The 27641-nt window shown below is 43.6% G+C and overlaps 1 protein-coding gene and 1 long non-coding RNA gene across 2 annotated transcripts in view; one reads left to right on the forward strand and one right to left on the reverse strand.

The window, feature by feature from the left end:
• LOC131503770 (uncharacterized) overlaps positions 1 to 27641 on the reverse strand; it is a 259902-nt gene that overhangs the window by 119210 nt on the left and 113051 nt on the right. The gene's annotated exons all lie outside the window — the stretch shown is intronic.
• CXCR4 (C-X-C motif chemokine receptor 4) lies at positions 13777 to 17877 on the forward strand. Its single transcript, XM_058715436.1, has 2 exons — positions 13777 to 13922; positions 16286 to 17877. Exons 1-2 carry the CDS (start codon positions 13908 to 13910, stop codon positions 17330 to 17332), a joined length of 1062 nt encoding a protein of 353 aa, XP_058571419.1. The 5' UTR covers positions 13777 to 13907; the 3' UTR covers positions 17333 to 17877.

The raw sequence follows: 27641 nt of genomic DNA on the forward strand, positions 1-27641 counted from the left end.
TATTTCCATTTTGATGAGGAAACTAAGACCCTAAAAACGTCAGGTAACTTGCCAAAGCCCCTCGGTTAGTGAACCCAGGTCTCTTAGCTCCAGAACCCAAGCTTTAAACTGATTCTGCTCCTGTGCCAAAGGTAGACTGGATACACAAAGGAATTGGGTGCGTCAGAAGCTTCTTGTAGAGCACTTCCCCTCCCCTGATTTCAGCTCCATCAGTCTCCTACTAATAAGCCAGTATCTATTTTATGTTTGCCAATCTCAGTTGTGGGTTCAAGATCACAAGTGTTTGTCCCTCCTCAAGAGCTCGTCACACCCAGTGTTCCCTGGTTTCATTTGTACATTGGGGTTCCAACTGTCACTCCTCAGCCTGCATGTTGGTTTCACTTCCCTGGGCCTTAATTCATTCGTTTTTTTTGTTAGTTTTTTTTTAAATAGGGATCTATCTACCAGGGTGGGTGTGAGAAGTAAGAAAAGGGGTGTAAACATAAAGCCCGCAGGGGCCTCATCATGACGCTGTTCATGCATTAGTGAGCACTTAACAAACAAAAACCATTATACTGGAGTATTTTTGTCCTTTTGTGGCAGCCTCGTGTCTCAATTCTGGCTGACATCAGAATCATCTGGGCCATATTTTAAAAATACAAATGTCAAAGGGCCCACCTCAATCCTACTCCATCAGAAACCCCAAGGTTGAGGTCCAAGGATCTGAACTTTGCCTAATAGTAAGTTCCCTGTTGTGCAGGGGGATGGGGGAGGGGAGGACTGGGCTAGATGCTTATATAAGGTTCTGGAACCTTTCCAGAAGGTTCTATAAGGGATTCCTTCCCAGGGTGGGAGGTAGGTTTAGAGGACTTAGAAGCTGTCTTCCAAATAACAACCTTCTTATTGGTAGCTCCCTCCTACAAGCTGAGTAGTAAGTGGTGTACAGAGAAATGTTCCTTCTGTCCCATTCCATATTGGTTATCTCCCCATCTCTCTCTCTGGTAGCCCCGGTATGGGTAGGCTTTGGGCACCAGACAAAAACTACGCTTGTTCCAGGGCTGCCTTTCTTCTACCAAACAAGATCACTTTTAACAACCACAAAGTTTCATGAATCACCATATGAAAGCTGGTCATGCTGTTAGGGTCTGTTAACGAAGAACATTCATCAACACACACACACACACACACACACACACACACAAACTAACAAAAGTATAAATTCAAGACACTTTCAAATAAATTTGGTATTTTATTAATCACAAAGCATCCACATGCACCTGAAAAGTTGTAGTGCATTGTTTATTCAGTCTAAAGTAAAATTTGGGACTTGAGACTATGTATACACTTCACAATAACTTCCCTGGGGGTCCACTGCCCAAAGGGTGGGAAGCAGCATGTGCCACCCTGTCAGGATCAAAGTCCAGTGGCCCATCCATCTGCACTCACTTGCTCCTGCACAGTAAATATCACTCAAAGAATTCAATTCTGGAATAGCAGTGTTTGAAATGAGCCACCAGTGAGTAATCGAGGGGCCAGAAATGTGATCTAAGGTCAAAAAGGAAGGAAAAGATGAATCTAAGAATAAATTCTTCCTATAGCTGTCAGCCACACTCTGAGAACCAAAGTTGGACACCCAAAAGTAGACCAGAACACTTGGCAAAGCAACCATTGCAATGAAGTAAAGGACTAGAAGCAAAAGGTTGCCTATTTTCCTCAAAAATGACTGTGGCACAATTCACAAATGAAGGCACAAATATAGAGCAAGTTATTTTCTTTTTTTTTTTTTTTTAAAGAATGTTTATTCTTAATGTTTATTTATTTGGGGGGGGGGGTAGGGCCGAGAGAGAGGGAGACACAGAATCTAAAGCAGGCTCCAGGCTCCAAGCCGTCAGCACAGAGCCTAACGCAGGGCACAAACACCACGAACTGTGAAATCATGACCTGAGCCAAAGTCAGACTTTTAACTGACTAAGCCACCCAGGCACTCCTAGAGAAAATTATTTTCAATGTCCTGCTAAAGTTTATGTTTGTAGCTAAGGATCCCTGAAATGATTTTAACTGTAGGTGCCTTGGGTAAGACATTCCAACTATGTGCCCCACCAGGAGGTGAATGCATACTGGCATTGTGGACTCCCTGTAAGGTTCCATCCCTTCTGCAAAGCTTTTCCCCAGGCACATTGGCTTGAAATGGCTCTTTCCTCTGAACTCCTCTGTCCCAACCCTGGGCATAGTGAGTCTGATTCTGCAGTTGCAAGGAGGGTGGGTGCCATCGGCTCCTTGTTTTCTGTAGAACTCATCTGTGACCATAAAAGTTACAGACATCTGTATGTGAACTGTTAAGTCTCGTCAGACAGCTGCATCCTTTCCTTCTGCCTCTTCTCCTATACTTCTTAGCACAGTAGCCACCTCTAACTGGTGTTTAACAAACTGCATATCAATTTGCTTTGATCTGACATAGTGTCCTACCCCAGATCATACCCAGGCAGAGAACTGAGAAGCATAAGGGGAGGACCTTGAAATCTACCCTTATTTTTTTTGTCTGCCAAGTTTGGCTGCCTCTGATGGTTATCTTTTGAAGAGGTGCAAATAGATGAAGTCACCCCAATGACATCAGTAACAGGATATCATTGGCTTCCCTGTGTTGCACAAAAGCCCACAAGCTAGACGTGGGTATTGGTAAGAAATCAACACCCAGACTTTGAAAAATAAAAGGAGAGCCTTCAGACTTTCTCTAAACAGCATCACCTCCCCTCCCAAATAGCTTCTTCCCCTGACCTCTTCATCATATCCTAACTGAAATTCCAGTCACCCTGACCTCCTCCTTCTTCCTCAACCCATGTCAGTGAACACCAGATGCTAGTTCCAAGATCTCTTCTATTTATCAGCCTCCCACTACTCCCCAGCTAGCTCAGACCTTTACAATCCCCTGCCCAAGCTACCCACATAGGTTTCTGTCCGTTCCCTCCAGCTCAGCTTCCTCCTTCCAACCCTTTCTACACTATACGTAATATTAGTTATTCTAAAGCATAGCTTTGACCATATTATATTCCAACTCAGAATCTTCACAGATTTCCTGCTATTTTACAGAATGCAGTTGAGACCTAGCCTTGCCTATAAAACATCTCTGTTCTAGCTTCAACGTACCTTCCCAGACAGAACTCCAACTATATTCCAATCAAACTGGCTGATCCCTGTTGTTGGCTCCAACCTTTTATCTGTGCTTTCTTATTTCGCTCAGAATGTTCTCCTTCTGGCCCAATTCTCACCACGTCAAAATCCTACTCATTCTTCATATACATCTGCCTGTGTGAAAGATCTCCTCCTTTCCTGCTGCACCTTGTTTCTACTCTGCTTACAAGATCCATCCTGCTCTAGCTTGTATTATAGTTATCTATGTTCCTATAATCATCTCCCATGCTGCACTTGTGTCTTGAGACTAAGGATTATATGTTATTCATCTATTCCAGTGCCTGGCAGAGCTCTGCACATTGCAGGCATTCAAAATAGTTTACAGAAGGAAGGAAGGGGGTTGGGGTGGTTAGGGAGAGAAGAAGGGAATGAAAAGGTCTCAGAAGTAAAAGAGAAGGTGCTCAGAAGGGGGCAGGAAGAACTGGAAGAGAATCCACTAAAGGAGAAGTCAGGTCCTAAAGAGAAATGGAAAAAAATAAAATGCAATGGAACAGATCCTGGGTAGTGGAGAGATTGTGTGTTCCAGATTTGCAGGGGAGAAGAACGAAGAACATTTTCCTGCACCATGAGTGGACTTACATCAACCTTGATTTGATCCCAGTAGCAGATTCCAACATTTCCTTATCTCTCCACCTCTCACAGCAGGGCTGGGATCTTCAGGTCAAACCCCGGTCCCTGTGATTTATGAATAGAAATTCACCTTTGTCTTACACTTCATCTAGATTTACTCAAAACATCTTATCTCTACAATAGTTAACTTTTAATTAATGTTACTCCTATTTACAAAGCTGTCCTATAGATTAGTTTGCAATCCTGCAAGATAGTTAATAGAATTCCTTCATAGGTGTCTGGCACTTTAGAGTGTGCAAAGCTCCTCAACTTACCCGGTCACCTCATTTGGTATTCACTCACATTCACTCACTTGGCCTTAATGCCAAGTCACACTCAGGGAAGACCTTCTACTACAGTTTCCAGGACACAGCCTCCATGTCTTTGCACATATGGTTTTCTGGGTAGAATTCTTCTAGCTCTTCACAATCTTCATCTCTAGAAGCCAGGTCTCAGGGGTGGTGGGGGAGACCAGGGTAGCAACACCCAAAGGACTCTCCAGATTCCTCTCTGGGGAGGTGGAGATATCCATCACCCAAAAGGCACACCAGGCATTCCGTGGCTGCCTCAGTTTCTGTGAAGTTCTAAAAGAAGACTCAGGCCTAGGGAGATTATGGGACCCACAACACTGCCTCTCGCCAGTGATGAAACAGACATTCATATATACACATCTGCCCCTGGCAACACAGAGAAGGGAGAGCTGCATAATAAAACCCACTTCCCTTGCACTCAGGAGAAAAGAGGAGAACTGTTTATACTTACAACAAAGTGGGACAGCAGTTGTGGGGGGAGAAACTCTGATTTTCTATTGGTTTATTTTTGCCGGTTTCTGATTCTTGTGGAGGCCTCACACGCCCCCATTTTCAGCTGTTTCTTCTGTAGCATTTATTCAAAACAGCTCATTCTATTCACAGGGGACACAAGGGGCCAGAGACTGCAGATGACAGGTCAGAAGACCCAAGCATTCTAAGTGGTTCTCTGTGACTCAAGGAGGGGGTAAAGCAATGATTTTCAAGGAAAAAAAAAAAACAGTGTACAGTTTGAAAAAAATACCTAATTCTGTATTTTTTTCAGATTTGGATAACAAGTTTGTTTTCACAATACAAATGACAGAAAATAAGTAAAGTTCAACAAAACTCTTGGCTGGTGGAGAATGGGCAGAAGAAATATCTTGTGTATATTCATACCTTCGAGGAAGAGGCCAGAGATTTCTCATGGAACCTACAGAAATGAGGGCCAATTAAATGTTTATGTTTAGCATAAAAGGGCAGAGGAGGCCTTTGCTTACCAGGAACCAGGGAGTCTTCTCAGTTTCTAGGCCAGTCTGCTGACCCTCCACACACAAACTCTTAAATAGAAGCCTAAAAAGAAATTCATGGCAATGCTGGAGTGGGCCTTCTCCTTACTAGAACTGAGGCTGCAGGGCACAGAGCAAGACATATGACAGAGAACAGAGGTTGCTGGGACATCAAAGAATCCAGAAACACTAGAGAACTTGGGTTTGTGGGATGGTTGGTTATGAGGATGTGTGTGTATGTGTGCGCGCGCGCGCGTGTGTGTGTGTGTAGCTGGCTGCATGGGTACGTGTGTTGGTGTGGGTATGAAAAAGAGAGAGAAGTTGGGGGAAGGGCTTTAGTTGAAGGGCAGAGGGTTGTTCTTTAATTATTTATTTTTAAGTGTTTATTTCTTTATTTTGAGAGAGAGAGAGAGAGAGAGCACGCAAAGAGAAAGGGAGAGAGAGAATCCCAAGTGGGCTCTGTTCTATCAGTGCAGAGCCCAACAGAGGGCTCGATCCCACAAATTGCAAGATCATGACCCAAGCCAAAACCAAGAGTCGGACACTCAATAGACTGAGCCACCCAGGCACCCCTGGGTGCCAAATGGCCAATTTATGATAAAAAACCCGAGCATACACCATATGGAGTGGCATGAAAGACAGAAAAATCCCTCTCAAAAAAATAACCGGCCGCCAGGACCCTAACCCTGAAGTGAAAATTTACTTGGCAGAGAACAAATCCTATTCAGTCTTGAGAAGCTTAATTTAAGTCAATTTGGGAAGAAGCTTGAAGATGGAGCTGGATGCCCTCCCATCTACCATCAAAGATAAAATTTTTAGCAATCTGGACTTGCAAATGGGGACCTGCTTGTGGAAAGAATTCATCCAAGTTGCTCCATGTGGTTCAAAATACTGCTGTGGAGGTCATTACCTTCTGCCCCCAAACACGCAATAAAATATCAGCACATGAGCCAGTTTCCAAGCCGTAAAGGGACAACAGGGGCAGACGTGAGCTATTGAATACTTACTCCCTCTGAGGGGCTGCCCCATCCTAGCTCTCAAAGGCAAGAAGGGCAATGGCAGGCAGCACTCAACAAATTGGACCCAAGTAAACAAATGTATCCCAGAGGATAATCCCACAATTTGTTAATCACAGGAATAAAGGAGTAGAAAAACAAAGAAGAAAACCTGAAACACACCACCTTCGTATATTTAAATGACTCTGAAAATGGTTTCATTTCCTCTGTTTGAAAAGAAACTGCTCCAACACAAAGCCATCCCCGATTCCAGGAAATGCCGTATGTTTTTGATTGGAAAGAGTTGGAGGGCAACTGGATAATAAAGCAATGTTTTCTCCAGGTACTCCTCAGCACCTGCTAAAAAGAATCCCATTTAGGAATGAATCTTCAGACAATTTTTTAGGGATTCATTTTAACCTGGTTTCCCCTAATGTAATGCCAAGCAAAGATGAGGTTAATTTCACTCTTTATTAGCCTTCTTCCAAAGCTGCTGCCTCCTCACATTTTCTTTCCAGGCAAGTACATCCAAAAGTCTCAGGAGGCCTTAAAAAGTCTAGCACTAAATCTTTTGAGTCATTTAATCCCCAAATCTTCCATGTTTGGAGATAATTTCCTTTATTAAAAGAAACTCTAACCTGGTCCAATTCCCCTCTCAAATTTGCTAATGGAACAAAGAGGGCTCTCATTGGGCTCATCCTTGTGGCTGCAGAAACACATGTCTCTAAAAGGGCAGGTTTTGCTTTAGCCTGGGGATGGTTTTTGCTGCAGCTGTCTTTGGCTTCCTCTCATGGCATCTCATCCAGCCAAGCCCTAGTTAAATTAGACCCAAAGGATAGAAAATAGGGGAGGCAGGTGCCTGGAGAAAAGGGGTGTGTAGTGCTCAGGTTCACTCAGCCATGGATAAGCTCCCTTTCTGAGGAATGGGCTGCTCATCCCTGGGAGTGTTAAGAGGTGGGAGTATCCCATATGGTTGCAGAAGGAGCTCCTTGGAATGGAGACCAAATGGGTTCAAAGGTCCCTTCCAACCTTGAATCTGAGTCCTCATAACTACAGAAGAGAGCTTTCAAGGCATGTATGAGAAACTTAATTACTTCTCTTTCCTTCCCCCATCACATATGTCTTCTGCCCCACAATTAGATGTAAGAATATTTCACACTTTATTTAAAGCTCCATTTCCCTTTACCTCACTTCTGTGGGTAATGGGGGAGAAATCCATTTGCCTGGTTAATCAGAGCCCTCTGCTGCAAGGAAGACTTTTTAGCAGTTGAGATATGAGCCTATATTAATAACAGGCAATGTTTATTGAGCACTACAATAAGTCTCACACTGTGCTACAGAGTTTACATGCATTATCATATTTAATCCAATCAACAATCCCAAAAGTGAGATGTTATTATTACCTGGATATTACAGCTAAAGAAACATAGTAGAGATATACTGCACAGCTACCAAGGTGATGTCCCTGAATGTGGAGCTGGAAGACAGCTCTCAAGAGCACTCAAGCACCTATATGAGCCAGCTCCAAAGTCCCATGATCTGAACCACTAAAGCTATTCTATTCAGCAAGCTATCCTTCTCTCTACTATCAGTCCTCCTGTTTAAAGAGAAGAGAAAGGAATGTTCCTCTTGAAAGATGTTGTCTTACAAAGCTAAAAGAAATAACAGCCGGCTGCTCTTGCATTGAGGTAACTGAGAAGGCTGAGAGCCTGAGGCTGGGGAAAAGGTTGAGAGAATATAATAGAGCCATAATGGGGCTGAGTTAGTTGTCTTCAGGGTCCCAAATATTAACCTGAGTGCAGTTGGGAGCCATGGGACCAACGCAGGAAATCCAAAGTGATACATTTCAATCTCTGAGTGATGGACAAATTAAGGATACAGTACCATCCTAAAAGAATTCTGCAGCCAGTCTGTTTGCTGCCTTTTATGTATCTCTTCCATCCAAGTCCCCCACACCCCCAATCTTTCTTTTGATTCCTAGTATCAACACCTTAGGCCAGTGTAAACAGCAATCTCATAGAGTTTTTATTTGTTTTTAATCAAGATGTATTTATTTATTTATTTATTTATTGTTTATTTATTTTTGAGAGAGAAGGAGACAGAGAGAAAGAAACAAGTTGGGGAGGGGCAGAGAGAGAGAGGGAGACAGAGGATCTGAAGCAGGCTTTGCACTGACAGCAGAGAGCGCATTGCAGGACTCCAAACTCTTGAACTGCAAGATCATGACCCGAGCCGAAATCAGACACTTAACCGACTGAGCCACCCAGGAGCCCCTTGAATCAACATCTTAAAGTCAAGAGACTTCACATGAAAATTGGAAGATATGGCCCAAATTCCTATATAGGACAATCAAGGGTGGTGGCTACCCCTTTTGGACAGGGCATGCCTCTCCAGTTCTCCACAGTCCCCACCACACCCTATGGCCTCATTTTATTTACAGTATCTGCAGGTTTTTTGGGTTTGTCACTTGTGCCTTATGCCTACAAGTAGCTCCAAAGGCTAATCGTGGCTCTGGATTTAGAAAGTTGCTCTTGCACAAGCATTGCATGGATCCCCTACACACACACACACACACACACACACACACACACACACAATTCCCACCCTGTTATTCTGCTAATATAAAACTCTTGGTAGAATGATCTCAGCAAGATCGCAAAGCCCATTTGTATGCGTGATCAAATCACTGCATTTCTGGCCATACCCTGACTCTGCCATGGGATGCACAGCTCTCTTTAGAGAGCTGACTGTCCACAGGGCTCTTTAGGCACTTCCTCTTGCCATAGAGCTGCCTGAGGTCACCGCCAGTAAATTACTAGTTTAAGGAAAACAATGACAATCCTTTTCCATGGAGAACAGAGTTTGCTCACTCAATTATTTCCTAAAGTCGTGCCCTCTTTCCCAGCTTGACACCATAATTTTCGAGGCAACAGCACTGAGTCTGTTGTTCTGCAGATCCACAAAGCCACAGTGAACCTGCCACATGAGCACAGCAGACTTTGAGAGTGATGCATTCTCTGGCAGTGGAGTTAGTTAAGCAATGATCATTGCATTGTTAATTAAGTGGCTGCTTTGTTAAAATGACTTACCAGGGTGACGCTAAATTGTATTTGTTTACCAGTCGAGCTTTTCTCTTTGTACAGGAAATTTTGTTGATTCGTCTTGACTGCTACAAAGCTTCGATGGAAATGACTAATAATCTCATTTTAGTGAAATCAGACCTTTTAGAAATTCAAGATATGGCTTAGACTTAAGATAAAAATGGTATCCAGAAAATCAGTAATAATTTTCCTAAATTTGGTTTATTTCCCAAAATCATTTCTCACTTGTAGGTGTAGAGACATAAGGCTTTGAGAAAGGAGGAGGGGACTGGGTGCAGTGGGGTGGGGGACCATTTCTTCCACCTAACACCAGCTTGGAAATAGTTGACATTTGATAGCATTGTCTCTGAGATTTGTAATCCTCTGGTAGAATTATATGCCCCTTAGGAAATAGCCTCCTTTTTTTTTTTTTTATCAGTTTGGGAAACATTAACTTTGTCCCTTTGAGTATTCCCTACTGCCATCAATGAAGTTTGTGTTTTTTCTCTTTCAGAAGCTAAAGTGGCAATTTTTCTTTTAACAGACAAGGGATGAGCCAGTGAGGGGACGGGATGAGGGTGTGTGTGTGGAGGGGGGGTACCTGGTGCATTCAGAAGACCTTTAACGCTGTTGCCTCCTACCACCCACCGTTAGGAGGAGGTCTGTTCCTAAGTTTTCTGTCTGACTGGCTTTGAACCTATCTGGGGACAGAGTACAGCCTTCTGTCATACACACACATGCAAACACACTCACACACAAATCAACCAGCTGCAGAACGAGCAACAGGAGGTGGCAGAACACTTGCCACTGTGACACTGGATTTGTAAGCATCCCCTCCAAACCATGGCCAAAGCTAGTTATTCCCTGGGCTAAAGCCAAATTGAGAACTTGGGGATCCTGCCAAAGCCCAGACAGACCCTAAGCCTAGCTCTGTTGCCAGAGCCACACAGGAAAGTCATTAATTCATTAAATACAGCTTCAGTAAATGATTAGGGAGCCCATTATCTGTTCATCAGTGGGCTAGCTGCATAGAGGATATCTGAGCATTCACTTTAAGGAACCCAGAATATTTAAGGAAGAAGAGAAAAGACAAACACTCATTTAAAAATTGAATAACATCACAAGAGATGCCACTCAAAGCAGTACCTAAGTAGATACCAAATGACCTTTCAGAGGAGGGAGCTTTCAGAGGGTGAATAGCAGCCATCAGAGAAAGAAGACATTGTGATGTACTGAAGAGAGCCTGGGCTTTGGAGCCAGGCAGACTGAGTGCAGATCCTCACTGTGTGATGTCCGCCAAGTTCCTTGCCCTGTCTGGAAGTCAGTTTCGTTACTGGCAGAATAGAGGTGGCACATTCCTTGCAGAGTGGTCAAGGGGATTGATTATATGAGGTCAGGTGCACATCACAAGCACTCAACAAATGTTTGAGTTTTTTGTTCTGTTTTCTTTTTTTTTTTAATTTTTTTTAACGTTCATTCACTTTTTGAGACACAGTGTGAGCAGGGCAGGGGCAGAGAGAGACGGAGACACAGAATCTGAAGCAGGCTCCAGGCTCTGAGCTGTCAGCACAGAGCCCAATGTGGGGCTTGAACTCACAAACCATGAGAGCATGACCTGCCGGTCGGCCATTTAACCAACTGAGCCACCCAGGTGCCCTTGTTCTGTTTTCTTTTTAAGAACATCGTAGAGTAGTTGAAAAAGTAGTTTAGGTAGGTTTGGCTCAGGGGAAAATAAGAAGAGACTATTCCTTAGAGGAAATGAGGACTATTAAGGAAAAAGTCATCCTATCTAGTGAACACTTTAAGAAGCGGAAAGGTATGAGAAGGGAGGCATTCTGTTTATTTTTTTCACGTTGACTTTTTTTCTGAATATGAAAATGTTTCAGGCTGATTACAGAAAATTTGGAAAGCACAGAAAAATGCGAGGAAGAAAGTAAAAAATCAAATATAATTCCTCACCCAGGGAAAACTCCTATAAACATTTTGGTTTTCCTTCTGATCTTTTTCTAGTACACATTTTAACATAACTGAGACTACACTATATAATTTTGAGTCCTACTTTTTGCACCTAATGTTTTATAAGCATTTTCCTATGTCACTAAAGATTCCTCTTCACAAACATCACTGGCAGTGGCCATATGGAATTCCACATATGGATAATTTCTCAACTGCTCCACTAACGGCGGACATTTAGGGCTGTTCACACATTTTCCTGTTAGAAATAATGCTTCCATGAATCCCCTTGTGGCAAAATTCTATTTCCTCAGGATAAGATTCTATGGGTGGAATTAGTATTCTAAGGTTCCTGCTGACTGCAGACAAAGTGCTCTCCAGAAAGGATGTCCAATCCACATTCCCACCAGCCACTAGGGAGACACACCTGGTCTTATCCTAATATCCTAATATCCAAAGATTATCTTTGGAAAGAAAAAATTTTGCCTAATTTGACAGTCAGTGAATAGCATTTCATTGTTTTCTTAATTAACTGCTTCCTTTTGGCAGATATACCTAAAAGGATCTAAAGGAGTCCACAGATAAAGGAAGAGCTTTCTTTTGTCTGCAATCAACAAAAATTTATTGTGCAAATCGTTTTACTCTGGACTTATCCTCTGTCCCCTTTTTGGGTGGGTTTGGAAGATTCCACCTCTCAGGTTTCAGCCATTATGAAGAGAAGAGTTTTGAGGTACAATGCAGCTGACATTCTGGGTCAAAATGTACTGAGCCGCTCACTACTGAGCTTCGTGAAAAGCAAGTCATGGAACCTGTCTGAAATTCTGGTCCTTCAAAATGGCATCCTATGGTACATAGGATAGGATCCCAAGTTTTAGTCAATGACAAAATAAAAGTGCTTTTAAATGTTTCTTTTAATTCTACATAATGTAATACTATGATTAATTTTATCTAGTCATTATTGTGTCTTAAATTGGAAGTTTCTGAGAGTCCCACTTCCTGACCCCAACATCAGTTTTCAGTAGATGAGGACCTTCAACAACGAACATTAGGGAAAGGGTGCAGACAAAAGAGGAAAATTATGCTCTGTAGAGAAAAGGTTCCCAGACACCAGACTATCTCTGGAACACCTCCAGACTGAAATGTTTTATCTGAAGTAAAGGGGGTTGGTGTTTAGGGTCCAGTCTGGGCAAGTCCTCTTTTTAGGACCTTCCTCCGGTGCTCGGTGCCGGCTAATGCTCACATCTCCGTCCCCCGCTGTCACTGGTGCTGTCACCCTGCCAGCAGTCGCACTAGTTGTCGGCCCCGCCCCTCAATCTTTCCCCTGCCCCACCCAGGCTCCGCGCCGGCGGGAAGCAGCTCGAGGATGGAAAACAGTGTCTCGGCGCCCACTGCAAACTCTAGCCAGTCGTGGACTCTTTTAAACGCCCCGCCCCACCCCCACTCCACCCCGCCCAGTTCTTCAACCTAATTTTTTATCCCTGAGGACGCTTGTCCTCCACACTGAGTTGTGGAAGACGCTGGACGTGGTGTCAGAAGACACAATAATGACTAGATAAAATTAATCATAACATTACATTATGTAGAATTAAAAGAAACTTGGGTGCCCCAGTAGCCACTGCGGCTGGAAAGAGAGCAGTTATCATGAACGGGTTCTATGCAAGACCAGTTTCAACCTGCGTTTTCTTAAATATACAAACTCGTAAACTTAGAGCGCAACCCCTCTCCGAGCGGGCAGAAGATCTCAGTGCAAGCCCGGCTCTGAATCCGGAGCCAACCCTGGCATTTCATTTCTGCCAGTCCGCTGTCTGTTTCCTCCGCGTGGGGGCCTTATCCTCTGGTTCACTGCTGTATTCCCAGTGTCGGGAAAAGTGCGTCGCACGCATTGGCCCTCATAAATAATCTGTTGACTAAATACATCGATGTAATGGTAACACCCACAGGGTATTGAGAAAATGAATGAGTGATTCCGTGCAAGTTTATCTTGTGATCTGTTACACACACACTTATATATTTTTTTTAATTACTACTCACGAATTAGTTGCCCGGAAATACACATCTACTTCTCCATCACAGTCTTCCTCCTTAATTATGTCAAAGAATCCTATCCTCTTCTGAAAGTGTTTCCTGATTATGTGCACCTGATGCTAGTACTATTACTGTGCGTGTGCATGTATGGTTATGCTCTGTATAGTGGTGCTCTGAAGAATCTTTGCTTATTTTCCGAATGTGTTGCATCTGCTGAATGCGCAGGGAATGGAGTCAGATGCTGGACCCACTTCCAGCATTGCCGCCTACTGATTGGGTTATTCTGGAATGTCACTTCCCTCCTCTGGGCCTCAGTGTCTCCATTTGTAGCATTCCCGGGTCTGGAATCCCATCCACGTGAGCAAGGATGGATGCCCCACACAAGGACTCACAGGTCGCCCGTGCGCATCCTGCTTTCCCGGGTTGAGGAACGCCTCCGGGATGCTCTCCACAGCTCAAGACTCACAAGGTGACCTCCAGCTAACAGCAGCCCCTCGGGGTCTACCCAGGTTTACCCTAATTAACTTCACTGGAACTGCCCGAGTGCCAGCACCCCTCCCTCAAGCCCTCCTCTCGTACGTCTCTCCCCCACCCCGCCTTTCTCCTCCCTGTCCCGCCCGCCCACCCGCGCGGCGCATGCGCTGCCAGCCGAGCGTGTTTTTATAAAAGTCCAGCTTCGCGCAGAAACTTCAGTCTGTTGGCTGCGGCAGCAAGTAGCAAAGTGACCCAGACGACTTGGGTGCCCCGGTAACCACTGCGGCTGGAGAGCGAGTAGTTACCATGGACGGGTTTCGTGTAAGTCCAGTTTCAACCTGCTTTTTCTTAAATGTACAAACTCGTAAACTTAGAGCGCAACCTCTTTCCGAGAGGGCAGCAGCGACCAGAATGTGGGTACCCCAGAGGGGCATGGAAAGGAGGTTTCGTGAGCATGGTTCCACTGGAGGGGCAGGGGGGTGGGTTAGGATTGGAATCTTTTTCTCTGTAAGTAGAGGAGAAAATATTGGAACGACGGTTTGGGGGCTGCGTGTGTCTCCCCCTTGAGTCCTGCGGTGCGTGTTAGGCTTACATGCTGTTTGCAAACATAAGAACATTCTGTGCACAAGTGCAGAGAAGGCGTGCGCACAGCTCCCGGACTCAGACCAAGGGTCTCCCGCAGGAGCGCGGGAGTTTATTTGCAGTGAATTACATGATCTGAATTTAGAGGTGGAAGGCGGTGCGCCCGGGCCGCGTTCCCAGAGAGAGACCGTGCCCCTGTTTAATTTAAGGCAGAGGCTCCTGGTGACCAGTCTTACGGTTGGGCGCGTGTTCGCTGAACTCTGCATAGTCGGCGGAGCTGTGTCAGTACCCCCGCACAGTGAGCAGAGGGCGGGAAAGGCTAGCGCACCCAAGATGTTGCTCGCCAGAGAGGTCTGAGAATTGGCCGCAGCAGGGACCTGAAACAGCCCCCGCGCCTAGGGATTGAGGGGGAGACCTCGCGGGCAATGGAAGCTCCGCGAGTGAACCCCAGGGTTTCGGTAATCTGAGATCGTACAGAGGAAGCAGTATTAAACAGTCACTGCGGAGCAGCACCCCCGAGGTGTGCGCGGCGGGGACTAAGGGTGGAGTTAAGGGCTTGGGGAGGGCACCTGGGCTGCCGGTCGTTGCGGCGTAGACGGGCAGGTGCAAGTGGGGAGACCGTTTGGCTCTCACCGATCCCAATTGCTCTGTTTAACCGTTGGTGGTTTCCTGGAGACTTTTGAAAACCCCTTACCAGGAAGGCTTTTCGTTTCCCCCCAGCGGCGCGCAATTCAAAGGCGCTTACGGAGGAGCCGCCCATTTTCTCCCCAGCACCCTGTGGGACTGAACTTGGCGTGCTGCCGGACGGAACCCGGGGAGCTGTAGCTGCTGGCAGTGGGCGTGGGCGTGGTGGGCAGCCGCGGAGGTCCGGAGTTGGACCACCCGGCCCTCAGTGCGCCCTCCGCCTAGAGGCTTCCAGCTGCAGACCTCCGACCCCATTTACTGGGTCAGTGGCGGGGTGGGAAGCGACCGGGCAGTGAGGAAATGAAACTTGGGGCGAGGACCATGAGTGCAGACCCCGTGACCTTCCACTCCCAGGAAAATGCTGCACTCCCTAGCTTCCCAAACGCGTCAAGAGATAAACATAGGTAGGGCAGAAAGACCCAGGCCCCTGGGGAATGCCAGCTGCAGGGGTGTGTGTGGGGTATCTTTTACTAAAACTCCTGTTCAGTACCCCAAGCTCCAAAGGCCCTGCGCTTCAGGCCAGTTTCTCCTTCCCCACTACATGTTGCCTGAAGTACAGAATGGCAGAATGGTTTTGTGTTTAGATGAGCGTGGGGAAGGCAATGTTTTGTGCCTCAGGGGAAAGTCTTTGGGATCCCCCCCCCCCCCGCCCCCAGTGCTCCTTCCTCCTATATTTTCCCTGTCCTGGCGAATCTTCATACCAAAAGTTAATCCCAGCTCCTCAGAACTGGAGATTTGGCCCCCACTCCCCGTCTGTCCACACACCCCCACTCCCTCCGTCTAGGAGTGGCCTCTTTGTGTTTTGTTTTGGTTTTTTCCCTCCCAAGGTTTTTTTCTTCCCCCTAGTGGGCGGGGTAGAAGAGTTAGAAAAGATGTGACTTTGAAACCCTCTGAATCTCAGCGCCCTTTTGTTCTTTTTTTTTTTTTTTTCAACGTTTTTTATTTATTTTTGGGACAGAGAGAGACAGAGCATGAACGGGGGAGGGGCAGAGAGAGAGGGAGACACAGAAGCGGAAACAGGCTCCAGGCTCCGAGCCATCAGCCCAGAGCCTGACACGGGGCTCGAACTCACGGACCGCGAGATCGTGACCTGGCTGAAGTCGGACGCTTAACCGACTGCGCCACCCAGGCGCCCCAGCGCCCTTTTGTTCTAAACAAAGAATTTTGTAACTGGTTCTACTAAAGAGTGATATAATGAAGGGACTTGGGGGAACATGGGGAAGAGGGCTGGAGCAGTCTGTAATAATTCTCTTGTGCCCTTCCCTCACTACTTCAGTGGGAGGAGAATGTCCTGAAGAAGCCTGGGCTGAGTTGGGTTTTGTTAATTGCTTTTTAAAAATTCCAGAGACATGTTTTTGAACTTGGAGAATGCCAACTGTACTTGAAAGTTAATATCCATTCCCTTGCTTCTTTTGCAGATATACCCTTCAGATAACTACACTGAAGATGACTTGGGCTCAGGCGACTATGACTCCATGAAGGAACCCTGCTTCCGGGAGGAAAATGCACATTTCAACCGTATCTTTCTGCCCACTGTCTACTCCATCATCTTCTTGACTGGCATAGTGGGCAATGGATTGGTCATCCTGGTCATGGGTTACCAGAAGAAACTGAGAAGCATGACAGACAAGTACAGATTGCACCTATCTGTGGCAGACCTCCTCTTTGTCCTCACACTTCCCTTCTGGGCAGTTGATGCTGTGGCAAACTGGTATTTTGGAAAGTTTCTGTGCAAGGCAGTCCATGTCATCTACACAGTCAACCTCTACAGCAGTGTCCTCATCCTGGCCTTCATCAGTCTGGACCGGTACTTGGCTATTGTCCATGCCACCAACAGTCAGAGGCCAAGGAAGCTGTTGGCTGAAAAGGTGGTCTATGTTGGTGTCTGGATACCTGCCCTCCTGTTGACTATTCCTGATTTCATCTTTGCTAATGTCAGAGAGGCAGATGGGAGATATATCTGTGACCGCTTCTATCCCAATGACTCGTGGTTGGTGGTATTCCAGTTTCAGCACATCATGGTTGGCCTTATCCTGCCAGGTATTGTCATCCTGTCCTGCTATTGCATTATCATCTCCAAGCTCTCCCACTCCAAGGGCTACCAGAAGCGCAAGGCCCTCAAGACCACAGTTATCCTCATTCTGGCTTTCTTTGCCTGCTGGCTGCCCTACTACATAGGGATCAGCATCGATTCCTTCATCCTCCTGGAAATCATCAAGCAAGGATGTGAGTTTGAGAGCACTGTGCACAAGTGGATTTCCATCACCGAGGCCCTAGCCTTTTTCCACTGTTGCCTGAACCCCATCCTCTATGCCTTCCTCGGAGCCAAATTTAAAACCTCTGCCCAGCATGCACTCACCTCTGTGAGCAGAGGGTCTAGCCTCAAGATCCTTTCCAAAGGGAAGCGGGGAGGACATTCTTCTGTTTCAACTGAGTCCGAGTCTTCCAGTTTTCACTCCAGCTAACACTGATCTAAAAGACTTGTATACATTAAAGAACTTTCTTTTTTTAAGTTACACATTTTTTCAGATATAAAAGACTGACTGATACTGTACAGTTTTTATTGACTGTTGGATTTTTTTCCTTGTGTTTCTTTAGTTTTTATGAGGTTTAATTGACTTATTTATATAAATATTTTTTTGTTTCATATTGATGAGTGTCTAGGCAGGACCTGTGGCCAAGTTCTTAGTTGCTGTATGTCTGGTTGTAAGACTGTAGAAAAGAGAACTAAACATTCCAGAGTGTGTAGTGAATCACTTAAGCTAGAAATGATCCTCAGCTGTTTGTACATAAATAATCTCTCCATTCCAATGGAACATTTTCTTTTTCCTGTTCTTAAATTGTTTGGTTACACTATGTGATTTTGCTGTAGAAGGTGGCACTTAATAACCAAAGCCTGAAGTGATATAGAAATGCTGGTTTTTTTAGTTTTCAGAAGTGGATTGATTTCAGCACCCACAATGTACAGTCTTTGTATCAAGTTGTTAATAAAAAGTTCATGATAAACTTACTCGCTGTTATGTTCTGATTTCTGTTGACATTCTTTTGGCTGACAGAAGGCAAAAATAATAATACATTTATGGCATGTCAGGTCCTATCCTAGTTGTAATATTTTATTTAACCCTTATCACAAATCTCTGATAGGAACTCTGGCTCAATTAATAATAATAATAACATTACTATTAATAGAACTATAGTTCTTTTTTTTTTAAGTTTAAAGTTTATTTATTTACTTTGAGAGAGAGTGCAGGCAGGGGAGGGGCAGAGAGAAAGGGAGACAGAGAACCTTCAGGCTCTAGGCTGTCAGCAAAGAGCCCAAAGCAGGACTCAAACTCATGGACCTGTGAGATCATCTGAGCCAAAACCAAGAGTCGAATGCTCTACCGAGTGAGCCACCCAAGTGCCCCAATAGAACTACATCTTGTAGAGCAGGGAACTGAGGCACAGAAGTCCTAAGTGACTTGGTTAAAGGCATGTGACAAGTAGCACAGCTAGTATTCCAAACCAGGGAATCTGTCTTCGAAATCTTAAGATTTAACCACTTTCAACTCCTAGACATTTAGAAACATCCAGCCAGTTCCTGTTCCTATGAAAAATAATCTTTCTGAAGGATAAACGTGTGCAAAGGAAAAAAGTATGCTTACCATGTTTTAGATTTTACAACTGACCCCTTGTATAATCTAGGTCTGTGCTGTGCCAAGGATTGCAAGCTTTTCTCCTCTGATCATCTCAACCTAGATACCATCACTCCTTTTTCACACAAAGGAACTGAGATTGCGAGACTTTCCACAACTTGCACTTTCAAGGGGACAAACCAGGGGTTGATTCCATTCATCATTCCAGCACTTGTTCTTCACTGCACCCACTATTGTCCCCCAGAACACCTGGTCGTAAGTTAACTGAACTACTGTTGAAAATAAAGCCAAAAGTGAATGTTTTCTTCATAAAATTAACCATGCCCAAAATACCCCTCTTGCAATATCTTCTATGCAAATCTCCACACTTAATCTATTGTAACACCTAGCACCTGAAGGGATTAGCCAAGCAGATAAAAGTTAAATTCGTGCTTTCAGAGCTCGGAAAAAAAGGTACACTGAAGCAAGCTCCTGATTGCCCACATTTTGCACAAGAGTTTGGAGTCTTACGTAACACCCATAGCTATTGACAATACCATTGTGCAAGCCCCAGGCTCTTGAGTAAATTTCAGCTCCAGTCTCTGCTTAAAGATAATTTCTAAACTATATAGCAGCCATACCTATCTCATTTTGGATCACAAACAGGGCAATCCAGGCATGCACTCAAAGATAATATCCAGGATATAATTAAGGCAATATTTGGTCTACTTTTCGTAATTGTTTCTGGCACAGAAAATCTATTTTGGAGGAAAAATTGCAATGTATTATCTCTCTGAGGCAAATCACATTTGTTGAAGGCAAATTATAGATCCTTTGAAGGGAAATAACTTAATTACTTAAAATAGAATCCAATTTGGCTGTACATTTCTGCTGCAGTATATGGATCTGGAATAATTCAGAGTGGTATTCTTATTCCACTTGAGAACACAATTAGATTTTATATAGGAAATTATCTTGAGGTTTCTTGGTTTTCCCTGGGAAGCCTAATTGGATCACCCTTCATTTAAGCATAGTTTTACATGAACTCTTTCAAAGGCTTACTCTTAAAACCATGACCATTGTAAAAGACTTCACTTGAACTTTCTCTATAAATATTTATTCTTGAGACAATAGAAGAAATCCTTGGAAGGAATTCGTTTTCTTTCTCATCTTGGCTTGAAACCTAGTCACCCCAGATTCCTCTCCTTTACCCTGGAGTCACAACAAAAGGAACCGAGCTGAAACAAAATTCCCAGTGTCACCAGTCTTAATGGATATTTCATTCTCCCTTAGAACAAAGGTGGGATAACTCTTTTTAAAAAAGAAAAAAAAGCTTTGGCTCTCACCCAGCTCTGAAAGCCCCACCTCCCCATCATTCTCTGTCCCCACCCTGCCACGTTCTGAGCTGCTCCAAAGCGTTCCCTGTGTCGTGGTTTGTTCGACAATGCTGGGAAACCCAGTCTGCTAGTCAGCCCTCACATGAAGTAGCTGATTGTTCCCTCTCCTCATCCCTTATGAATGGGGCCCTTGAAGGTCAGTAATGTAGATCCAGTTGTATAATGGAAGCTAAAATATTTAAATTGTATGCATGCTGCCACTAATGGCATAAATATGACATCTGAGCTATTAATAACAGTAAGCCTTTAACTGGGGAGGAAAGAAGATGTTTTTATCTTGCAAAGCCTTTGTTTTCCCAAAATGCCACTCAGCAATTCACCTCCCCCTACTGTGGGCTTCTCAGCCTCCTTTTGTGGTTATGCCTATGTTAAAATAATAATTCTGGAGTACTCTTTTAGGAGGATAACCTACAGGTTTTATTTTAACAATTTAACAAGCTTGACTTTCTCCAAGCTTATCGTCAGATAGTAAAGGCTCCACAACGAGAAGTGAGTTGTCATTATTTCCATGTAATACTTACTTAGGAGGGGCAAGGACCACTGAAAGGAAAAATTCACATTACTTTAGAAAATAATCTAGGCATCCCCTAACCTTTAAAAACGTGTCATTGCAGCCTGGCATTGTAGGGCCTTATACCCAGCCCACTTTGAGGAGGTCTCTACTTGGCTGTCAATGTAGCTTAGCCAGTCAGTGCTGGAGATCCAAAAGTTAGCCAGAGAAATGACCTTTCTATGAGCACAGACTACGAGAAATGTTGAAATGAATCCTTTCAAAGCAGTAGCTCTCACCTGGGGCGGGGGGGGGGGGGGAGATTCCCCCCCCCCCCAGGAAATATTTGGTAAACTCTGGAAACATTTTGAGTTATTATACTGGGATGGGTGGGCAGGTGGGTAGGTAAATTGCTACTGGCATCTAGTGGGTAAGGGCCAGGGATGCTGCAAAACATTCTACAGTTTTTCAGCCCAAAGTGTCCAATAGTGCTCAAGACTGAGAATGCTTTTTCAAGATGAGGGCCATGGGATGATAATAATTATGAAAAAAAGGATATATCCAAGCATTGCAATCCCATGAAATTATCAATGGGCAGAGTTCCAGAGCCTCCCTTCAGCCCTTCTACTGGGTCTCACTTCAGTGCGTTCTCATTCCCCCTTACTCCACACACACCATTCTCTTCCACCTTTACTTCTGTTGGTCTTCTTCTCTCATGCTATGCTAGGAAGTTATCCCACAAAGGGCAATAAATGGTAGAGGGTGACTGCTGCAGATTCTCCAGCTTGCACCCAATATCTGTCTCCCCAAAGACCACAGTGTTTACTCACTTAATCCTCACCACAGCCTGTGACTCCATTTGGAACACTTCCCACTTTTCTCCTTTTACTTAGAAAATAAACAAGGAGTGATGAGGTACCAGGCCATTGTTTCATTGTCTGCAAATGACTTGGATTAATTTAAATCAATCCTATTAAGTCCAACAATTAAAATCTGAAACCTTCCGAAAATCCTTCTTTCAACTGAAAATGCAAACTGTTTGCAGCTTGAGTGGAGGGTTCCACAGTGTTAAGAAGCCACAGAAGGGGGGAAGAATTTTTCAAAATCAAACAAATAGAGGTGCTCAACCAAACCATAGCCAGGTGCTGGATGTTTATCTGGTAGAGCCAGTGCATGATTAAATTGATTTACATATTACAGTTCAATTAACTAGAACCCACCTCATCAACACTCTTAATTAAAGGGAATTACTTCCTCCTATTTGACTCTGTCAGAAGGAAAGTAATGTTTATTGAGAGCTAACTGAATTCCAGGCACCTTCATTCATGTGCTCCTCAGAAAAGCCCTACCAGTTAGATATTACTCTCTCCATTTTCAGGCGAGAACACCCTCAAAGAAGTTAAGCTACAAGAAAGGAGTTATGTCCTTTCTCCTATGTATACTATCAATGTCACTGAAGCAGAACCACCACGTTCTGGGGCACATCCTCAAGTACTCAACATATTCAATCCAAATGCCGCTATCTTTTCTAGGTTGACTTCTGTGTAACTACAAAAACAGTCACCATACATCTTGAGGGCTTCCTATACGCCAAGGTACTTTGATTATTTGATCTTCACAACCGTCCTATGCAGTAGGTATTATTATTTGACTATTTACAGATGGAGAAACCAAGGCAAAATTTATCCAACATCACAAATGTATGAGTGGGAAAGCCTAAATTTGAACACAGGCAGTCTGACACCACAGTGTACCTTCTTAAGCACTACAGTAACTTTGTCATTTTCTATCATGTTAGCCAGGAGAATAACCATGAGGTCAAAAATATATTCTATGCTCTTCAATCCTCTTCAGGGTTCAATCACAGACACTTGCGTGATTGTACTTTGTAAAGCAACAAAGCAGACACTGATATTTTACAAAGATTTTCACTATTAGACACTGAAGTAAAATGGGGTTAAGTGCCTGGCAATAAATAGGAGCTCAATAAATATTTATTGAATGAACAAATGAATGAACAGCCATGAATTTCTATTCCTAAGAGCACACCACACTGTAAGCATTCTGATTAATGCTTGCATATGACTTGACCTCCTTCGCTCATTTTTTCAGGTTTTGTTTTTTTTTTTTTTTACAAATTAAGCATTTTTTTAAAGTTTATGCACTTATTTTAAGAGAGAGAGGGGCGCCTGGGTGGCTCAGTTGGTTGGGCATCTGACTTCAGCTCAGGTCATGATCTCGCGGTTCGTGAGTTCGAGCCCCCTGTCAGGCTCTGTGCTGACAGCTCAGAGCCTGGACCCTGCTTCTGATTCTGTGTCTCCCTCTCTCTCTGCCCCTCCCCTGCTTGCACTCTGTCTCTCTCTGTCTCTCAAAAATGAATAAATGTTAAAAAAATTTTTTTAAAAAAAGAGAGAGAAAACGCATGTGCATGCGCAAGCAGAGGAGGGGCAGAGAGAGAGGGAGAGATAGAATCCCAAGCAGGCTCCATGCTGTCAAAGAACAGCCTAATACAGGGCTCGATCTCACAAACCATGAAATCATGACCTAAGCCAAAATCAAGACTTGGACACTTAGGGGGCTGAGCTACCCAGGAGCCCCTTTCAGGCATTCTTCTCCTTTTTTTTTTAAATTTTTTTTTTTAATGTTTATTTTTAAGAGACAGAGAGCATGAGCAGGGGAGGGGCAGAAAGAGAGGGAGACACAGAATGTGAAGCAGGCTCCAGGCTCTGAGCTGTCAGCACAGAGGCTGATGTGGGGCTCAAACCCACGAACCGTGAGATCATGACCTGACCCAAAGTAGGATGCTTAACTGACTGAGCCACCCAGGCACCCCAGACATTCTTTAATTGAATAATTTATTGAACAACACCCTGGGCCAGGCAGGTATGAAAGCTGCTCACAGTATAGTAGACAATGTAATCCTTTCGTGTTCTAGATACACTGCTAAATTAGCTAAAGGACTTTCAGACTTTCCAAACTGCCTTACATTTTAAGATCTCAAAGTTTCCACCCACCCACCCAATTTTTCTATTACTTAATACCCTCTCACTCCCAGTCTTGCTTCCACTGATTCCCCATTTAGGGAAAAGCAGACCCCTGCCCACCTCGAAAGCTGGTTGAGAAGCTTCCAATCCTGGTGTTCCTGTTTCACCAGCTCAATGGTGGCTGTCTGTTCACGTCATGAAGATAAGAGCAGAAATTCTGCCAAACCATTGGATATGGGAAAGAGCCCTAAAGGCAGTTTCTTGGCCATCTGTCCACAGGAGACAACTTGTTAGGTGCTGGAATTGAAGAAGGAAATCAAGACCATCATTCTGGGCCACATCCTACTTCCTCTGGCAAGCCTACTCAGTCTCTATCAGTCCAAAGTGAGCTTTTCCATCCCAAATTCTTAGCACATGAAGTCTGTCGCATGTAAGCTAGCACAAATAAAAGGCTTTTGAAAAGTTAAAAGCAGCTATTGTGTGTCATTGCCATTATTCTTGTTTCATTTTTAAAATACATTTTGCTTCTTAACTACTTTAATGTCTTAAGTGCAGAGACCTTTGCAGTCTAACACAGTTAATTCATAGATTTCATTTGATTTGATGAAAAAATCAGATTCCATAAGGTTGTGTCAATGTTGGCTAAAATTATATAAGGTTAGCTCAGTTGGTGAGAACCAATATTTCTAGGGGTGCCTGGGTGGCTCAGTTGGTTGGGCATCCAACCCTTGGTTTTGCCTCAGGTCATGATCTCACGGTTCATGAGTTCAAGCCTTGCATCGGGCTCTGCACTGGCAGTGTGGAGCCTGCTTGAGATTTTGTCTCCTTCTCTCTCTGCCCCTCCCCCACTTGCTCTCTATCTTTCTCAAAATAAATTAAAAAATAAATTAAAAAAAAAAAAAAGAACTGATGTTTCTAAAGCCAGGATCAAGGGTGAGTCCCAATGGGGCCATCTTTAAGGTAATGATATATACATAGATGCAAGAATAATGTCTATCTTGTTTATAGCTGTAACTCCAGTGTCTAGAGCAGAAGTGGAAAGCTTTTTTCTGTAAAGGGCCAGGTAGTAAATATATTAGCCTCAGCAGGCCATACAGTTTCTGTCATAATTACCCAACTCTGCCATTGTAGCAGGAAAGCATCCAGAAACAATACATAAATGAATGGGCGTAGCTGTGTTCCAATAAAACTTTACTTGTGGACACTGAAATTTGAATTTCATATGCTTTTTAAGTATCATAAAATATTATTCTTCCTTTATAATTTTATAAAAATGTAAAAACCATTCTTTGTTCTCAGGCTATGAAAAACAGGTGGCAGGTCAAATTTGACCTGAGGGTTACAGTTTGCTGACCCCTGGTCTAAACAACGCTTAAAATATAGTAGAAATTCAATAAACATGAATGAATAAGTGAAACTCTGAATATAGGAAAGTTTACTTTTTAAGTTTAAGGAACGAAGAAGAAACCCAATGAACCAGTGAGGTTCAACTATTTGCAAAAATAAGACACCTACCACTTGTAAACCTCTTTACCATTCACAAAATGCTTTCATAGGTGGGACCTCAACATGGGTCTGTGTGCTGCTTTGTGCCATATTGGTTGGCAAGATTCTGCTATCTTACTAGGTCTATTATTTAGGAAAGAAAGGTCTGTGATAGCAGAATTGCCTTTGTATCCACTTTTGTCCTCTACCACTCTCATTTCCCAGAGTGCAGGTGAAGGTGGCATCTCCTTTTAGAACTCCCTATAGTTAGAACGACGACATCCCACCAATAAAACCTAGTGGGGTGCTGACTAACCTTTCTCGTGAGCACAGGCTGTGCTCCTCCAAAAATGATAATTACCAGTCACAACTTTTGGCAGCAGCTTGCCAGTTAGTAAATAGAACAAAAGAAAAAGCCATAATCCACAGCAATGAATAGTGTTTCATAGCCACAAGCTGAGCCACAAAAGCCCAAGAAAAATCAATGGTGCAGAAAGCATTTTTGGACCTTACCCCAGCTTTTGGGGAAGTGAGGATAATTCTGTTATTCCCCTTTAGCCTTCAGGTGCCTTGTGGGAATGTCAGAACGAATCTCCAAGTGGCTGCCACTATTATGTCACTTACTAGACATGTCCCCAATTGAACTTCCTTACTTTATAGAACATTCTTTCCAAGATGAGAAGCCCAACTTCTGCCTCAGAAGACTCCAAGAAGCTGAAGCAACTTTAAAGTACTTTCTGTTTTAAAGTGGGTTATCTGTTCTATGTGCATGACAATACAAAAATGACTGGTCAGTCACCATGGTCCAGAGTGAAAGAAGACAAGCTAAACTAGCTAAAGTGGCCTGGGGGGGGGGGGGGGGGGCGGAATCCCTGCTGAGCCAAAATTCTATCAGTATGGACTGAAAAGTGAGAGAGAGAGAGAGAGAGAGAGAGAGAGAGAGAGAGATGTGTGAGAAATAATAAATAAAATGAGAAAGGACACAAAGTGCCAATTTATGAAAGAGGAAATAGATAAACAAAAATATGAGGAAATGTTCAACCTCACTGGCAACCAAATAAATAAAAATCAAAACAACACAATACTTTTCACTTATCACACTAGCAAACATTTTCAGAGTAACAGTGTCTCAAGTGTAAGGATGCTGTGAGTCAGGCATCATAAAGTGCTACTGGTCAGGTGCAAATGGACCAGACCCTCCCAAAGTCACTGCCACATGCTCCAGAAGCTGTGCTGCTCATTCCCTCTGACACAGAGAGGCCATTTCTGGACACTTAATTTTAGGAAACAATCCTAAATATTAAAAATATTTTGTGCACAAAGTTGAGTTTTGCACTTAGAATTTTTAAAAAGGCGGGAGATTAAATAAATATCTGGCAGCAAAATGAGGATTAAGGAAGCTATGGTGAATCCACTCACTGGAATATAATGTAACTTCTTAAATCACGTTTACACAGGCCACTGGAAAATGTTTATGATGTGTGAAATGAAAGAAGTAAAATTGTGCATGATGTCTGATTATAAATATTTTGAAAAGTCTATGCACATTAAAAAAAGATAAATTAAAATGTCATTAGCAGTAGTTAAGTCATAGGCTTTTTGGTTGATTTTTAAATCTTGGTTTCTCTGTATTTTCCAAGCTTACTGTAATGAATAATGAAAAGACAATCAGTTTGTTTTAAAAGGTATAGGGCAGGGAAGAAGGAAGTGTACAAGCTCCTTCCTAGGCTATAAACACTCCAAGATAGGAACCCAGTCTGTTCCTTTTTTTTATTTTTTCAATCAGCTCAGGGCCCAAATAGGTGCTACATAAATGATTGTTGACCTGAAGTGAACTTGGCATTTGTAGTGTCAAGCTAATTAAAGGAGAAGGCCGGTATACTGAGGTGGCTCTAAGCCACCAGGGTAGCTAGCCTACTTAAGCAAATCAAAATCTAAGCCTGAGTAAATGCTCAAGGTTACAAAATCAAAATGCTAAGGACAAGCAATCACAAATAGCCAACAGGCTTTAAGGTATAGTCAATCAAATAACTTCCTTTCTTTACTTCTGCATCTTTTCTATGTAAGTCTTTCTCCCAGCTCCTATCAAGGAGCGCCCCTAACCACTTCTGGTTTGATGCTACCGTATTCTGATCAATTTTTGCTCAAAGAAACTCTTAAAACTTTTTACTATGCCTCAGTTTATCTTTTAACAGTTTTACATTTTTTAACAAATCAGACATGTACATTACCCTCAGGTATTTTTTTTAATTTTTTTTAACGTTTATTTATTTTTGAGATAGAGAGAGACAGAGCATGAATGGGGGAGGGACAGAGAGAGAGGGAGACACAGAATCGGAAGCAGGCTCCAGGTTCTGAGACATCAGCCCAGAGCCCGACGCGGGGCTCGAACTCACGGACCGCGAGATGGTGACCTGAACTGAAGTCGGACACTTAACCGACTGAGCCACCCAGGCGCCCCTACCCTCAAGGTATTTAGATTCTAGTAGTAGAATTCACTAGTAGTAGAAATCTTAATATTATATTCCTGATAGAGACTTGGATATAATCCAGTGTTCCTGAACTGACAGTCATGATCTCATGGAAGGGTTCTAGAGAATTCCACAAGTAGAGGAGAATGGTAGTCACAGGCCAGACTGGGTTTATGAGTGAAGCAGTCTCAAATCAATACACAGTCATGGCACCATCTTTACAAGGCTGGCCAGTTAAGGACCTCATAGAGGTGATATGCATCTGGGGTTTCTCAAAAGACTTCTCCCAGAGAGGTCAGGTCTTTCATAACCCACAGGAAAGTAAACATACCA

Source organism: Neofelis nebulosa, chromosome 2, assembly GCF_028018385.1.
Source record: "Neofelis nebulosa isolate mNeoNeb1 chromosome 2, mNeoNeb1.pri, whole genome shotgun sequence".
In the NCBI taxonomy this organism is placed as follows: domain Eukaryota; kingdom Metazoa; phylum Chordata; class Mammalia; order Carnivora; family Felidae; genus Neofelis; species Neofelis nebulosa.